The sequence below is a fragment of the Alosa alosa genome, chromosome 12, assembly GCF_017589495.1.
Source record: "Alosa alosa isolate M-15738 ecotype Scorff River chromosome 12, AALO_Geno_1.1, whole genome shotgun sequence".
Taxonomy (NCBI): domain Eukaryota; kingdom Metazoa; phylum Chordata; class Actinopteri; order Clupeiformes; family Clupeidae; genus Alosa; species Alosa alosa.
In genome coordinates this window covers 3,059,003-3,074,964 of record NC_063200.1, presented here as the reverse complement: position 1 = coordinate 3,074,964, position 15,962 = coordinate 3,059,003, and the positions used below count along the sequence as shown (strand labels likewise).

Sequence of the window (15,962 nt, the reverse complement as noted above, 5' to 3'; positions counted from 1 at the left end):
TGGTGCCCCTGTATCATTTGATGCCCTACGCACAGTGCATGATGCACATGGTGGGAGTGGCAGCAAGTTTATTCATAGTATAAATATGAATAAACTGTAAATATTGACCCTTATTGATTTGTGTTTGAAAATACATAAAAATGCATATAGTAAAATGATAGTAGTACTAATTCAAACATTAGCAATTACCGATCACATTTTTAGGACTTCCTTACGGTTTTGTAGTGTCAGTGACATCCTCTGTTCAATCTTATTCAGTAGGAGGTCATGCAAGGCTCTCTGCAGCCTCTCCAGACAAAGAGATGCAGCACTGAGACACAACCCAGCCCAGCCCCTGCCTTCCCGCCCGGGTCACCCCTAATCCTGCTCTGCTTTCACACATGGATACAGTAAACAGTTTGTTTCAAGTGAGGTCATGGAAGCTTCACTAGATCCCTGTTTGTTTAGAAATGCCATGCGTTTTATAAATATGAGTCTGCACTAAAAGAGCTCAGCCCAGAGGCTGTCGGCTCTGTGTTTCATAATGGCACAGTTTGGCTCGTTCTGTGGTTTGGAACTGTCATGACGCAATCAGCGTTTCATGATGTATGACTTAACTATGTCTCGATGATATATCTAATAAAAAGAAAATAGTCTGGTAGTGCTTTATCACAATATGCAATAATTAATTAAATTAATAAGTACTACAATGGCTAATGCTTTAATACACTCACACTCACACACAGACATACAGTAGGACGTTCAGTGCAGTTATTCTTTGACCTAACTCCAGTCCGTACTGCGCTAGCCAGGAGGCGTGCCGTATCCTCTCCTGTAGGAAGGGTTCTGTGGCCGTGAGGGATGATTATGACACTATTATGTTGTACTTAACCGATGAGTCAGTGCATTACTCCAGGACAGTCCCAGTAGTAGCACTAGCATTAGTCCCAGAGGCCTCTGGCTCATATTCAGGGCAAATCCAGCTCATATTCGGGGCAGATCTGGCTCATATTCGGGGCAGATCCGGCTCATATTCGGGGCATATTCGGGGCAGATCCGGCTCATATTCGGGGTAGATCTGGCCTGTATCCGGGTGTTGGTCCGCTGGTGTGCGGGGGCATTATGAGCATTTTGATGAGGGCCTCCAGGGCCTCTCTCTAGATCTGCCCACTGACAGACACACACAGCTGCAGTCCCATCCCATACACACACACACACACGCACACACACACACACACACACACACACACACACACACACAAACCAAAAGACCAAAATACTCCAGAGACCGGCCCACGCACCCAAATATGAAGGGGGGAGTCACAGGAACACTACCCCCGCGCAGGCACCTCTTCCTCAGCATGAGACAAGCCAGCCCCCCCCACCACACACACACACACACCCCTCCACACAGAGGTGGTGCAGCCGGAGAGGGAGAGGCTATTTTTGGAGGGGGTGGAGGGGGCGTGGGAGGGCCATAGAGGGAGGCAGGTGGCGTGGAAGCGTCAGTGTGTGGATCCTGCACGGAGCAGTAGCCGGCGTCTTCATCTCAGTAGCCAGTGACCCCCCACCCTCGTGGATTTCTCCCCAACAGCAACACGATGACCCTGGAGAAGGCTGACCCCGTGGAGGTGTTCGACGCCGGGTCCAAGGGCCGAGGCTTGCGCACCACCAAGGCGCTGGTGGCCGGGGACGTCGTCTTCACAGAGGCCAGCTACGCCGCCGTGGTCTTCGACAGGTGGGTGTCGCCGACCGGCAGTACAGAGAGTTGGCACAGGTAGCAAGAGTGGCAGGTGGGCGCACTGGCAGGTGGCGTGATTGCATCGGGTGGTAAAGTCATGCATATCCCTCAGGGAGATCGGGAGGGTCTGGAGATCCCGTGGGTGCAGTGTCTGCAGGAGGGTGTTGAGCGTTGACCTTGTTGACCAGAGACTGATATTGGCACTGAGGGAAAAGCTGGTCACGTGCCACACACATATGCCCTGCCGATAAAGTGCATCGTAGTTCTGAGAGAGAATTATCTAATAAGGTGCTTAAATCTGGTTAATAAGGTGGTTAAAAGCTCAAACTGTCTCTAAGCTGCTCGAAGTCTTGGCATTTACTGAACTAATCCACCGGTTAGGCATACCACACGGTCACACCACACGGTCACACCAGTTGGTGTAATATGTCACGCTTGTTTGTTTCTTTGCTCATTTTGTTTGTATAATGGTATATATTGGTATAATGTTACAATGTTGCAGATGATATAGTGTTATCCTTCTGGTAGCGTGTTCCCTCCTGCTTCAACACCAAGTTGTACAGTAAGACAGAAAAGTGTGTAAGTGTGTAACTGGCTCTATTCCTGGAGAAGGTGGTGGGGGTGCAAAGTGGTGGTGTAGGGTAGTGTTGGGTGGTGGTGTAGGGTAGTGTTGGGTGGTGGTGTAGGGTAGTGTTGGGTGGTGGTGTAGGGTAGTGTAGGGTGGTGGTGTAGGGTAGTGTTGGGTGGTGGTGTAGGGTAGTGTAGAGTGGTGGTGTAGGGTAGTGTTGGGTGGTGGTGTAGGGTAGTGTTGGGTGGTGGTGTAGGGTAGTGTAGAGTGGTGGTGTAGGGTAGTGTTGGGTGCAGAGTTGTATAAAGTATCCAAAACTCACACTTAAGTAGAAGAACATATTCGTTCAGAAAAAGACTTAAGTCAAAGTAAAAGTAATAAATAAGCATACCACTTCAGTAAAAGTCTTAAAGTATATTTTATTTACAGTACTTAAGTATCCCATTATAAAACATACTTAAGTACTGAAAGTAGAAATACAAAGTACTAGTAAAAGCTTTCGAGGCCAGGTTGGGTGACAACCCCCTCCCTTCGCTCTGCTTTTAATGAAAAAGAAAGCAGTCAGAACTTTGGATATGCTGTTAAATTCATGCAGCGCCTTCAAACTTGGTGCCTACACTTCATACATAATGTCTTCGAAGCCTGAACAAAGGTATGGCTGCCATTTATTTTTCACTGCTGCTTCCTTTTAAGCACAAATTATGGTATTAATGAAAAGCAAGCAGTTAGAATTTTTATTTAATTCAGCTTCTTACAACAGCCTACATATCGTAAAAATACCAATTACCTGCCCTTTCGTTTGAAAATTCTGAAATTACGCTTTTTAATACTTCAAAATAACATTTGATAAATGAACCTTACATTTTTTAGTAGCCATAGGTGTTTAGATTTGAACAAAATCTGGTTTGGTTCTTACCGAGGCTTTTACTGCCTGAAATATCCGATTTTGTTCACCACGCTCGGAGTTTAGTGCTGGCCTTCTCACGGCACATCAACAGTTTGACCAAGAATTCTCGTCGCAAATCAAAATTCCACTAGAATTCCATGCAGATTTGTACACGCAACCTTACAACACTGTTTCAGCTCTTCAAGTCACGCTAAAATGTCATTTTTTTTATCATTTTTGGTACATAGCTAATTTAGATACACTTATGGTGTGGGTGCTTGCATTTCTTTAGGAATCCACCATCTTGGTTTGTATACATGTAGAAATGAATATTAAGTGACACATGCACGCAAGAGGTCGGAAATACGGGACGGTCGGTAATAGGTGACGTTCTGATAGGCCTTGGTGTGCTTTGTATTAGCTACAATTTGCTAGACCTTAACTCTGTCACTATTCTTCATTCATTGCTGTGTCCTGTTAGAGCCAGACCCACATTAAAATGTAGGGTCTGGGGACTCACCGTTTGCAGTGCTCAGTCCGAGGGGCGGGATAATCGGTTATCTTTCAAATTCCCTCTGCACGTAATAGGACAGCGCTGAGTCCCATGCGTTTTCCCTCCAGTGGAGCTAGTTGGCTAGTTCAAACTTTTTACTCTGCCATCAATCATTATGTTAAGCCCGCCTAACGACTCTACACACGATGTGATTGGCCCTATCGAAGTTTAATTTTTCCAGCTTGCGAGACTAGCCCGGGAAGCAAATAAATTTGCTGGCGGTAGGGTGCGTCTAGATTTCTAGGCTAGTGTCCTGTGGTGACATCAGGTCAGAAAATGGTGCGGTTGCAAATATGTAGCTGAGTGGACACTGTGGCTTTTGTACGCCCATAGCAGGAGGCGGCGAGAGGAAGAGAAGAGGAGATGGGGGTCTCTCATAACGTGGGCATATTTCTGCAGCCCACATCATCTGCTGAAGCATGCTCTCCTTACAGCAGATTTCACAGAGCTGGGCGTCTCTCAAGCCACTGCTAGCTGTGGATTCTGTGCCTGACATGCTCCATATCCGCTCAGGTATCAAGTGCTTTCCTGGACAGTCCATACTGGGCCTCTCCCAGGCCAGCAGCTCTCATTCTGCTGCACATACCCAGAGAAACTGGTGAGCAGCATTTGTACTGGGTGCAGTCAAAAATGCAGCCAAAAAGTAAGAGAAACAGGAGATAAGAAACAGACACTGGCTGATTTGATGGCAGACACACACACACACAGCATAGAGGCAGGCTCATTTCACAGAGTCTTTCAATGTCTTAAAAACACACAGAACTTCTCAGGCCTCAGGAATGTTCTTCTCAATTCTCTCAATTTCAAACAGGAAGATGTTTTGGGCAAGTAAGTCTGTCGGAGAGGCTTAGAGAGAAAAGACGCACATGAGAGGGGCACTGGTTCCACTCTGCTGTTCTGCTGTTTCAATGGAAATGGAAACTGTTGGAATGGAAAAAGCAGTAGCCAGAATCCTCATGTCCAGTTCTCAAAACTCAGGATATGATGGCTTCTGTGTGCGCCTATGCACCCTGCACCCCCCCCCACACACACACACTCACCTCCCCACCTATCCTCAAACACACACACAGTCGTCCGAAATTAGTCTGCACGTGCGTGCAGGAGCGACAAACATCCAGATCAGGTGCCTGTCTGTAGCCCTCGCACCTCATCAGGCACTCTGGGGGCCTGGAACTCACCCTGTCCCCTGCCTGGAGCTCACCCTGCCTGGAGCTCACTCTACCTAGGTCTGTGTGTGGATGTGTGTTTCTGTGTATTTTAGAATTTAGATCACCTCAGACAGACACACATTGAAAACCAACTATTGACTTTGCATTTTGTTTATTTTTTACTTTTTAGCGTTTTTAGTCATGGTATTATGGCATTTGTTTTATTTTATTTTTTCAAACACAAAATACTAAATGTTGTAGCATTATATTTTCATTTTTAAAACAATCCAGACATTGCTTCTTGTTGGGTGCGGGATTTCGTGGCGTTCATGGCCAGGCTGAGTGACACCACACTGCCGTCTCACCTCCATAAAAAGCCTGGAGGCTGTGAGGACAGACCAGGTCCAAAACACAGCACAGATATTTCCATTTGGACGTCTTATAAACACACATGATCAGTTCCATTACCTGCCCTGCTCAATAAAACAACAGGAAGACGATGTGAAAAGGAGGCTGGCAAGGGAGGGTGTTTGTGGGTGTGTGTGTGTGTGTGTGTGTGTGTGTGTGTGTGTGTCGCCCGTGTGTGTGTGTGTGTCCTCAGTATTGCCAGTGCGCCTGTATGCCATCTTAAAATAGCTGCTTATGTAACGCAAACATCAGCCTGTGTTTCTTTGGTCTGTAAGATGATGCAGAGATAGTTTGCAAGTGAGATGAGGGGGGGGAGCAATGGAAAACACATGACTGGCAGTATACTATGATTTGGCTGTGTCTACAGTGTAAAGGTGCTTTTAGTTTAGTTTAGCGTGTTTAGTTAGCACTAAAAGCTGCGTTTGGTTTATGTCACGCAGCAATTCTCCTGGACAAGATAAAACAGATTAGAGACTCTCATATGTATCCAAAAACACACACTCTCTCACACACACACACACATCCTCCACGTTGGCTTTCCGTTGTTGTTGTTGTCATGCACTGTGAATTACGGCCTTCGTCTCCTCTGCTCAAAAGTGCCCATATAAAGAATGGAAGACTCAGGAGAGATGTCTGTGTGTCCGTCTGTCCCTGGAGCTGGTTGTGTTCTCTGGGGGTGGGAGTCACACAGACATCTCCCCAGCCCCGGCCCCAAGGGCTGCTCCCCGGAGGGATCTGAACCCCTTTGTGTGTGTGTGTGTGTGTGTGTGTGTGTGTGTGTGTGTGTGTGTGTGTGTGTGTGTGTGTGTGTGTGTGAGAAAAGGGCTGGTTGTTTGAGTCCAAGCTGATAAGAACACCAATCATATGCATTATGGCTGGACGGTGGATTTAGAGCTGACTGTTTCTGTCTATATAAATATAATAAGCAGCCCATGGTCATGTCTTCTATATGTGCAAACTGTCTATATGTGTATATATTGAGTGCTTTTCACTGATGTCTTAACCCAATGCTGCATGACGTAACATTCCATCTCCCGCCTGTTGCTGCATAGCGCAGCATTGACTCTCCCGCTGGATGCTGCGTAGCGCAGCATGCTTTTTATTTCATGTTTCTAGGTGTACAGAGGCTTAGATATTAAGGTTTGATGAGGTAAGACGTTGACAATTTTTAGTATTTTTTCAGAAAACCCTCAGAAAATAAGGTTATTTAGTCTAGAATGCCATAGGATTCTATAGGCGTTTTTAGCAGGCATATTAGGAGTAAATGGGTTAACTGGCTTGTATCAAATGACTTTGATGATACGAGTTGATCCTCTGGGAACTGGGGATGTTTCTACAAGTGTGTTCTTTTTAACAAACCACTGGCAAAGGTCACCCTTTCATACTGCGCTCAGCCATGTCCATTATGACTACTGGACGATAAGTATAAGTAAGTATATATATATACTATTATATATATAATTGTTGAGAATTGTGGAGAATTGCTGAGAATTGCTTTAAAACTTAAACTGTTTACCATGTTGTTAGTCGCTTTGGCTAAAAATGCGTCAGCCAAATGTAATGTAATGTAATATATGCTCTTGATCCTGTGAGGGAAATTTGGTCTCTGCATCTATCCCAATCGGTGAATTAGTGAAACACACACAGCACACAGTGAACACACAGTGAGGTGAAGCACACACTAACCCAGAGCAGTTTGGTTACAAGCCCGAAGCCCTAACCAGTAGGCCACGTCTGCCCCCACATACTGTACACACACGCCCTAACCAGTAGGCCACGGCTGCCCCTATAGTCCGCCCCGCTTGTCTGGACAATGCTGAAGTTTTCCTGCTGTTCAAAGGAAGTTCTGCTACCGTCTACCCACTATTGTCTGCTTGCTCTAGGGGGTTCAGGCCTCGGTCTCTGTAAAGTACCTTGGGATACTGTTAATAATACTACCTACATGGAACTGAACTGAATTTAATTTAATTTAATTTAATTTAATTTAATTTAATTTAATTTAATTTAATTTAATTTAATTTAATTTAATTTAATTTAATTTAATTGAACTGAACTGAACTGAACTGAAATAATTGAACTGAATTGAATTGACGTGAATTGAACTGAATTGAACTGCACTGCACTGAACTGCACTGAACTGAATTGGATGTGTCTGTCCTGTCTTGTGCCCAGTCTGGCTCTGCAGGTATGCCACAACTGCTTCCGTCGGCAGGCCAGCCCCCACCGCTGTGCCCAGTGCAAGTTTGCCCACTACTGCGACCGCACATGCCAGAAGGCAGCTTGGGACGAACACAAGAGGGAGTGCTCCGCCATCAAGACAGCGGGAAAGGCCCCCAAAGAGAACATCCGGTGAGGGAGTGTGTGTGTGTGTGTGTGTGTGTGTGTGTGTGTGTGTGTGTGTGTGTGTACATGTGTGTGTGATGTGTGTGAATGTGTTCTAGAACACATAAATAAATCTTTAAAAATGGACAGAATGCATTTTTTTGAAGTTGGAAGACTGTGTTTAAACAAGTCGTAATGGCTGTGCAACATTTACAAATGTCTTAATACATTTTTAAACTGTATTTGCAGTATCACTACCCAAAAATGTCTGGTGGCGCAACCAAAAGTAGGGCCTTCCACACTGCTTTATCCAACCCCAAAAAAAAAAAGCTGTTGGGATACTGGGTATCAGATTTACACAATCCATAGGCACAACCACAACCATATAGATAGGGCTCTCTAAGGCTCTGGGCACAACGCTCTCGAAAGCTTGCCAGACCTCCCATGCCTAGTTACGAGTTGCTAAGCCATAATTGGCATGTGGCGTTTTTGGGGTGGCTTAGTGAAGGGTCAATTATGACGTCCCAAGTTACATGCCGATCTAGTTGGGGTCAGTGAAGATGAGTCAAGCTGGATGTAATCTGTTGGGGAATAGCTGTTTTGGCTGGAAACACAAACAGCTCAGTTTTTGAGTGATTAAGCTGAAGGTACCAATCTGTCATCCAGACTGAAATAGCCTTATGCAGAAATCTGATGGGAAACGCTAGAGTCCTCAAGTGGGAAAGACAGGTAAAGTTGAGTATCGTTCACATTGCAGCGATAGTCAAATCCATGTGAGTGAATGGTCTCACCCAAGGAAGTGGTGTAAATACAGAAAAGCAAGGGTCCTAATACTGATCCCTGAGGCACACCTGTGGTCAGGTCATGAGACTTTGATACCTGTCCCTGCCAAGACACACTAAGCGCTTTCAGACATACGTGTAAGACCGGAGGTTCTGCGGATGTTAAACGGTGGGGCCGTATATCTGAACGACATAACCGGTCATATGGAAGTCCGAATTTAGCCGGTTGTTCTACTACTCCCCCCCTAGTATTTCCTCCGGACATTATGTAAATGTGCTGTGTCTGAACGAAGCGTAGAACATGCGGTTAAAATTCACACCTAGTAAGAGGGCGTGTCGGTGATGTGGAGGTGGATTTTGTCGTTCGTTCTCATGACACAGTTCGCGTCGTTCAGTTTGCCAAGATGATTCGTTCTAAATCGTTCGTTCGTTCAGTCGCATTTCCGGTAGCCTACAACGTAGTTCAGCGGTGAATCATGGAATGCAGGTTCTCAGCTCGTCGTTTGTGCAAACGGTCAACACAACACTGTAATTGTAGCGGCAAATATATAGCTGCAGATACCATAGCTACAGTAACACCCCTGACTGTCTGTCTGTGCTGGTCTGTCTGGTCTGTCTGTCTGTCTGTCTGTCTGTCTGTCCCCCAGCCTTGTGGCTCGTGCCATGTGGCGCATGCAGAAGTACGGGGGCCGAGTGTCGGACAGCCAGTTGACCACACTGGACCTACTGCAGGATCACGTGTCGGACATGGTGGATGAGGACGTGAAGGAGCTGCAAGACGATGTCCAGAAATTTCTGGAGTACTGGCCCAAGGCCAACCGGGCCGTCGGTACAGAGTACATCTCACACCTCTTAGGAGTGGTACGTTCCGCTCACACAAACACACCTCTTAGGAGTGGTACGTTCCGCTCACACAAACACACCTCTTAGGAGTGGTACGTTCCGCTCACACAAACACACCTCTTACTCTCACCCAAACACACCTCTTAGGAGTGGTACGTTCCGCTAACCCAAACACACCTTTTTGAGTGGCACGTTCCTCTTACCCAAACACACCTCTTAGGAGTGGTACATTCCGATCACCCAAACACACCTCTTAGGAGTGGTACGTCCCTCTCACCCAAACACACCTCTTAGGAGTGGTACATTCCGATCACCCAAACACACCTCTTAGGAGTGGTACGTTCCTCTCACCCTCACCTAAACACAGCTCGTGTCTGGCAGTCTGTTTTTCAGAGCCACTGCAATGCTTGGAGACACATAATGTCATGGTGTGTGTATGTGAGAACTGTGCTGCTTGTGCTAAAAATACACACACATACTCTCTCTCACACGCACGCACGCACACACACACACACACACACACACACACGTGTTTGTGTGCATGCGTGTGTGTGTTTGTGTGCAAGTGTGCGTGCGTTTGTGTGCAAGCGTGCGTGTGTTTGTATACGTGCGTGTGTTTGTGTGCAAGCATGTGTGTGTTTGTGTGCAAGCGTGCGTGTGTTTGTATGCGTGTGTGTGTTTGTGTGCAAGCATGTGTGTGTTTGTGTGCAAGCGTGCGTGTGTTTGTATGCGTGCGTGTGTTTATGTGCAAGCATGTGTGTGTTTGTGTGCAAGCATGTGTGTGTTTGTGTGCAAGCGTGCGTGTGTTTGTATGCGTGTGTGCGCACATGGGCTTGCTTGCGTGCTGTGTGTGTGTGTTAATATCTCCTGTAATCTGATGGCAGATCAAAGTGAATGGCTTCACCCTGAGTGACCAGAGAGGGCTTCAGGCTGTCGGCGTCGGTCTCTTCCCCAACCTGTGTCTGGTCAACCATGACTGCTGGCCAAACTGCACTGTTATCCTCAACCATGGCAAGTTAGTATCCTCACTCACTCTCTCTCTCTCACTCACTCTCTCTCTCTCTCTCTCTCTCTCTCTCTCTCTCTCTCTCTCTTCTCTTACACACACACACACACACAGAATGAGCTAGAAGGGTCATGTTTGTATGAATGTGCTTGTATGTGTGTCTACATTTTATCCATGTTGTCTGACAAATGTGTGGTGAGTGTGTGTGCATGTGTGTGTTTGTGTGTGTGAAAGAGAGTATTCTCCATGTTGCAAGCGTACACCACTGCACACGTGAGCCTGTTCACAGCCTCTCTGCTTCTGATTCTGTCTTCCAGTCAGTCAGCTCTGGACTCTGCATTACACTCCCAGAGAAGGTGGGTCTCAAATCTGACCTCTGACCCCTAGCCTGTGACCTGTGTGTTTGTGTATGTGTGTCAGGGAAGGTGTGTGACCTGTGTGTTTGTGTATGCGTGTCAGGGAAGGTGTGTGAATTCTAAGGTCTTTGCATCTATATTTGGATATATCTGGTCATCTTGTTGGCATTGCTCTTGTTCCAGTGGTTTTGTCTGGATTTTAGGCTGTTAACAAATAGTTTACAAATGTTAGACTGTTTACAAATATGCATGACAACTCTGTCTTTCTACAGTATGTTGTCAAGTTTTGTATGTCAGTTTTTGTCGAATTTGCTGGTAACACTTTATAATAACTACTCACCCATTTGTTAAGCATTTCTAAACTATTGCTAAATGCTTTCTTCCTCATTTGTAAATGCGTTTATCTTGTAAGGTATAGAAAGTCCTCACTTTAAATAAATGTCCTTAACTATCCATATGTAAATCCTGAGTTAATAATAAATTATAGTAGTCAGTGGTTGATAGAACATGTATCCACACCCTAACTAATCATTAATGCATGTGTTTAATCATTATTTTTATAAAGACATGCATACATGTAATGTTAATAGTTTCATTCATAGTATCATTCACACCCATTCTAACTGATCTTATAATAATAATACACTTATTTTTTATAGCACTTTTCTAGACACTCAAAGATGCTTTACAGTTTTGCTACATATACTGTAGATACAACACACAGACAAGGTACATGGACAAGGTTACATAACAGACATAAAAACACACACAGGTGCATGGAAAGCAGAGGCCAAGCTAGAAAGGTGGCCAATGAAAAGGAGGGGGACACTGGGCACGTCTGTTAACAGGCCAATGAAAAGGAGGGGGAACTGGGCACGTCTGTTAACAGGCCAATGAAAAGGAGGGGGAACTGGGCACGTCTGTTAACAGGGGAAAGCAAGTGGTGATTTTTGAGGGCCTGTTTGAAGGATGGTACAGTGCTTGACTGATGTGGTCGGGGAGGGCGTTCGAAACCATAGACAATTCCTTAACAATGGCTAAATAATGGAAATATTACTTAATTAACAAATTATTATTGTATAATTCATTAAAACAATTTATGAATATATTTTGGATGTAGGCTTATGTACTATGCACTAACCATTTATAACTGTGTGTACAAATGTTTTACTGATGAGAATTAATGTAGGAACAATGTTTTACAAATGATGAACAAACCATTTACTCATTGTTTACAAATGCTTAATAGTGTGCAGTTATTATAAAATGTTACCAATTTGTTTGCTGGTAATAACTCATGGTTGTTGGTAATGACTGATCTGTGACTGACTGACTGATCTGAGGGCTGAATAGCCCCAAGTAAATCAAACTAGACTCCGATGACCTTTGCATGGTGAGAACAGACCATGTGATGACCTCTGTACAGCAAGAATCACTATTCCAGAAATTCCAGAAACAAAAATGTCTGTGAGCTGTGAAACAACCAATAAACAATGATCTTTGAGCTTCTGCTGGCTCAGTTTCATTAATAACACTATCTGCTGCCAAAATGTCTGCTATCCTAATCTATGATAGGATAGTCTGTTCAAAGACAGATAAAGTTGGCCTTCATGTTGTTATGGTAAACAGTAAATAAATAGATGTATAAAAAACAGTAAAGTATACCTTACAAAACAGTCTTACGGTACAGTAAAGTATACCTTATAAAACAGTTCTCAGCTTTACGGTACAGTAAAGTGTACCTTATAAAACAGTCCTCAGCTTTACGGTACAGTAACGTATACCTTATAAAAGAGTCCTCAGCTTTATGGTACAGTAACATATACCTTATAAAACAATAAAGTCGTCTGTTGTTCTGCATAATTACATTAGGTGAATTATGTTTGAATAGCAGTTTTGTTTACAAACAGGAGCAGGAGAAAATAAAATAGGGATGAATGAAGTAATATGCATTCCTTCCTGCATTCACATTAAAAATAGGGATGAATGAAGTAAATAAATGCATTCCTTCCTACATTCATAATAAAATAGGGATGAATGAAGTAAATAAATGCATTCCTTCCTACATTCATAATAAAATAGGGATGAATGAAGTAAATAAATGCATTCCTTCCTACATTCACAATAAAATGGTGATATTGATTGGTTATTGGGCACGTTCTAATATAATATAATATTAGAACGTGCTAACTAATATAATGGGTAGTCGCAACATACAGCGTCTAAATCGTGCCCATTTTGCTCTGTTTGTGGTTTGCTATCTGGTCTTCTCAAGTGTCCTCAAACAGACCACCACTTCTATCTTACGGCTGCCTTTCTCTGATTCCCCCACGTTTTTCGACATCACTTCCTGCGGAGCAGAATCGAGCTGCGTGTGCTCAGCCCTATCAAAGAGGGCGAGGAGCTGAGCGTGTCCTATGTGGACTTCCTGAACCTGGCCCAGGACCGGCAGAAGCTGTTGAGGAAGCAGTACTACTTCGACTGCAAGTGCGAGCACTGCAGCAAGGGTATCAAGGACGACCTCATGAAGGCCACCACGGATGGAGAGAAGAAGGTGGGAGGATAAATACACACACACACACACACACGCACGCACGCACACACACACACACACATGCACACACGTACACACATACATGCACGCACACACACACATGCACACACGTACACACATACATGCCACACACACACACACACACGCACACACGCACACACGCATATGAGGGGCCGTCTAGGCCTTAATTCATACTTGGTCTTACACACACTATCATATCTAGACATACACCACTATACTCATGCACACTCACTATTATAGTCATTTTACATGTATGTATGAGAGGGTATAGTCGTGTATGTGAGAGAGTATAGTAGTGTATGTGAAGGAGTATAGTAGTGAATGTGAGAGAGTATAGTAGTGTATGTGAGAGAGTAAAGAGTATAGTAGTGTATGTGAGAGAGTATAGTAGTGTATGTGAGAGAGTATAGTAGTGTATGTGAAAGGGTTTAGTAGTAGTGTATGTGAGAGAGTATAGTAGTGTATGTGAAAGGGTTTAGTAGTACATGTGAGAGAATATAGTAGTGTATGTGAGAGACTATAGTAGTGTATGTGAGAGACTATAGTAGCATTATGTGAATTATAGTAGTGTGTATGTGAGAGTTTGGTAGTGTATTGGTAGTGTATGTGAGAGAGTATAGTAGTGTATGTGAGAGAGAGTATACTAGTGTATGCAAGAGAGTATACTAGTGTATGCAAAGAGAGTTTAGTAGTGTATGCGAGAGGTTTAGTAGTGTATCACGAGAGAGAGTTTAGTAGTGTATCTGCGAGAGTTTAGTAGTGTATGCGAGAGAGTTTAGTAGTGTATGCGAGAGAGTTTAGTAGTGTATGCGAGAGAGTTTAGTAGTGTATGCGAGAGAGTTTAGTAGTGTATGCGAGAGAGTTTAGTAGTGTATGCGAGAGAGTTTAGTAGTGTATGCGAGAGAGTTTAGTAGTGTATGCGAGAGAGTTTAGTAGTGTATGAGAGAGAGTATAGTAGTGTATGCGAGTGAGTTTAGTAGTGTATGCGAGAGAGTATAATAGTGTATGCGAGAGAGTTTAGTAGTGTATGCGAGAGAGTTTAGTAGTGTATGCGAGAGAGTTTAGTAGTGTATGCGAGAGAGTTTAGTAGTGTATGTGAGAGAGTTTAGTAGTGTATGCGAGAGAGTATAGTAGTGTATGCGAGAGAGTATAGTAGTGTATGCGAGAGAGTATAGTAGTGTATGCGAGAGAGTTTAGTAGTGTATGCGAGAGAGTTTAGTAGTGTATGCGAGAGAGTTTAGTAGTGTATGCGAGAGAGTTTAGTAGTGTATGCGAGAGAGTTTAGTAGTGTATGCGAGAGAGTTTAGTAGTGTATGCGAGAGAGTTTAGTAGTGTATGCGAGAGAGTTTAGTAGTGTATGCGAGAGAGTTTAGTAGTGTATGCGAGAGAGTTTAGTAGTGTATGCGAGAGAGTTTAGTAGTGTATGCGAGAGAGTTTAGTAGTGTATGCGAGAGAGTTTAGTAGTGTATGCGAGAGAGTTTAGTAGTGTATGCGAGAGAGTTTAGTAGTGTATGCGAGAGAGTTTAGTAGTGTATGCGAGAGAGTTTAGTAGTGTATGCGAGAGAGTTTAGTAGTGTATGCGAGAGAGTTTAGTAGTACATGCGAGAGAGTTTAGTAGTGTATGCGAGAGAGTTTAGTAGTGTATGCGAGAGAGTTTAGTAGTGTATGCGAGAGAGTATACTAGTGTATGCAAGAGAGTATAGTAGTGTATGCGAGAGAGTATAGTAGTGTATGCGAGAGAGTTTAGTAGTGTATGCGAGAGAGTTTAGTAGTGTATGCGAGAGAGTTTAGTAGTGTATGCGAGAGAGTTTAGTAGTGTATGCGAGAGAGTTTAGTAGTGTATGCGAGAGAGTTTAGTAGTGTATGCGAGAGAGTTTAGTAGTGTATGCGAGAGAGTTTAGTAGTGTATGCGAGAGAGTTTAGTAGTGTATGCGAGAGAGTTTAGTAGTGTATGCGAGAGAGTTTAGTAGTGTATGCGAGAGAGTTTAGTAGTGTATGCGAGAGAGTTTAGTAGTGTATGCGAGAGAGTTTAGTAGTGTATGCGAGAGAGTTTAGTAGTGTATGCGAAGAAGGAGTGTATCTTGAGAGAGAGTTTAGTAGTGTATCGCGAGAAAGGTATAGTAGTGAATGCAAAGTATAGTAGTGAATGTGAGAGAGTATAGTAGTGTACTCAGTTCACTAAATATGACTTAAGCCAACAAAAGGAGCTGGTAGCTAGGCAATTACAATAGAATAGGCACCCCTCATGTCTTTGTAGCCTAATTTGCATTCGGTTTGCAGTAGTAGTTAATATTTAGTCACATAGGACTTGGCTGATTTTCCTCCACCACTAGGTCTACACGAACATTGTTGACAGTGTAGGTCCGCCCTTCCTTGATTTTAATTGGCTAGCTAGAGAGAAGTGACATTGACAAACCAATCAGGAACTGAGAAATCAAACTCCTTCCGTTTCATGCAAAACTCTCTCCACACACACCACTATACTCTCTCCACACACACCACTATACTCTCTCACATATACTACTATACTCTTCCTTTTATACACCACTATACTCTCTCACATTCACTACTATACTCTTGCATTCACTACTATACCTTGCCACACTAAGCTCTCTCACATAGACTACTAAACTCTCTCTCTACACTATTATGCTCTCTGCATACACTACTCTTTCTCACTACACTACTATGCTCTCTTGCATGCACTAGTATGCTCTCCTCATACACTACTATGCTCTCTCACATACACTACTACTCTCTCACATATACTATGCTCTCTTGCATGCACTGGTATG

General features: G+C 43.9%; 1 protein-coding gene across 2 annotated transcripts in view; it reads left to right on the top strand.

Annotated features, from left to right (window-relative positions):
* The first annotated feature begins 1,479 nt into the window (after positions 1-1,479).
* smyd1a (SET and MYND domain containing 1a) overlaps positions 1,480-15,962 on the top strand; it is a 20,195-nt gene continuing 5,712 nt past the window's right edge. Inside the window, exons 1-6 of one of the 2 annotated variants that reach the window (XM_048259060.1) lie at positions 1,481-1,717; positions 7,456-7,632; positions 9,035-9,248; positions 10,115-10,245; positions 10,554-10,592; positions 12,954-13,146. In XM_048259060.1, the coding sequence (XP_048115017.1) occupies positions 1,581-1,717; positions 7,456-7,632; positions 9,035-9,248; positions 10,115-10,245; positions 10,554-10,592; positions 12,954-13,146 (891 nt within the window). In that variant the 5' untranslated portion in view covers positions 1,481-1,580. Of the gene's footprint in view, positions 1,718-7,455; positions 7,633-9,034; positions 9,249-10,114; positions 10,246-10,553; positions 10,593-12,953; positions 13,147-15,962 lie in introns of both variants that reach the window. The other variant, XM_048259061.1, reaches the window with a different exon arrangement.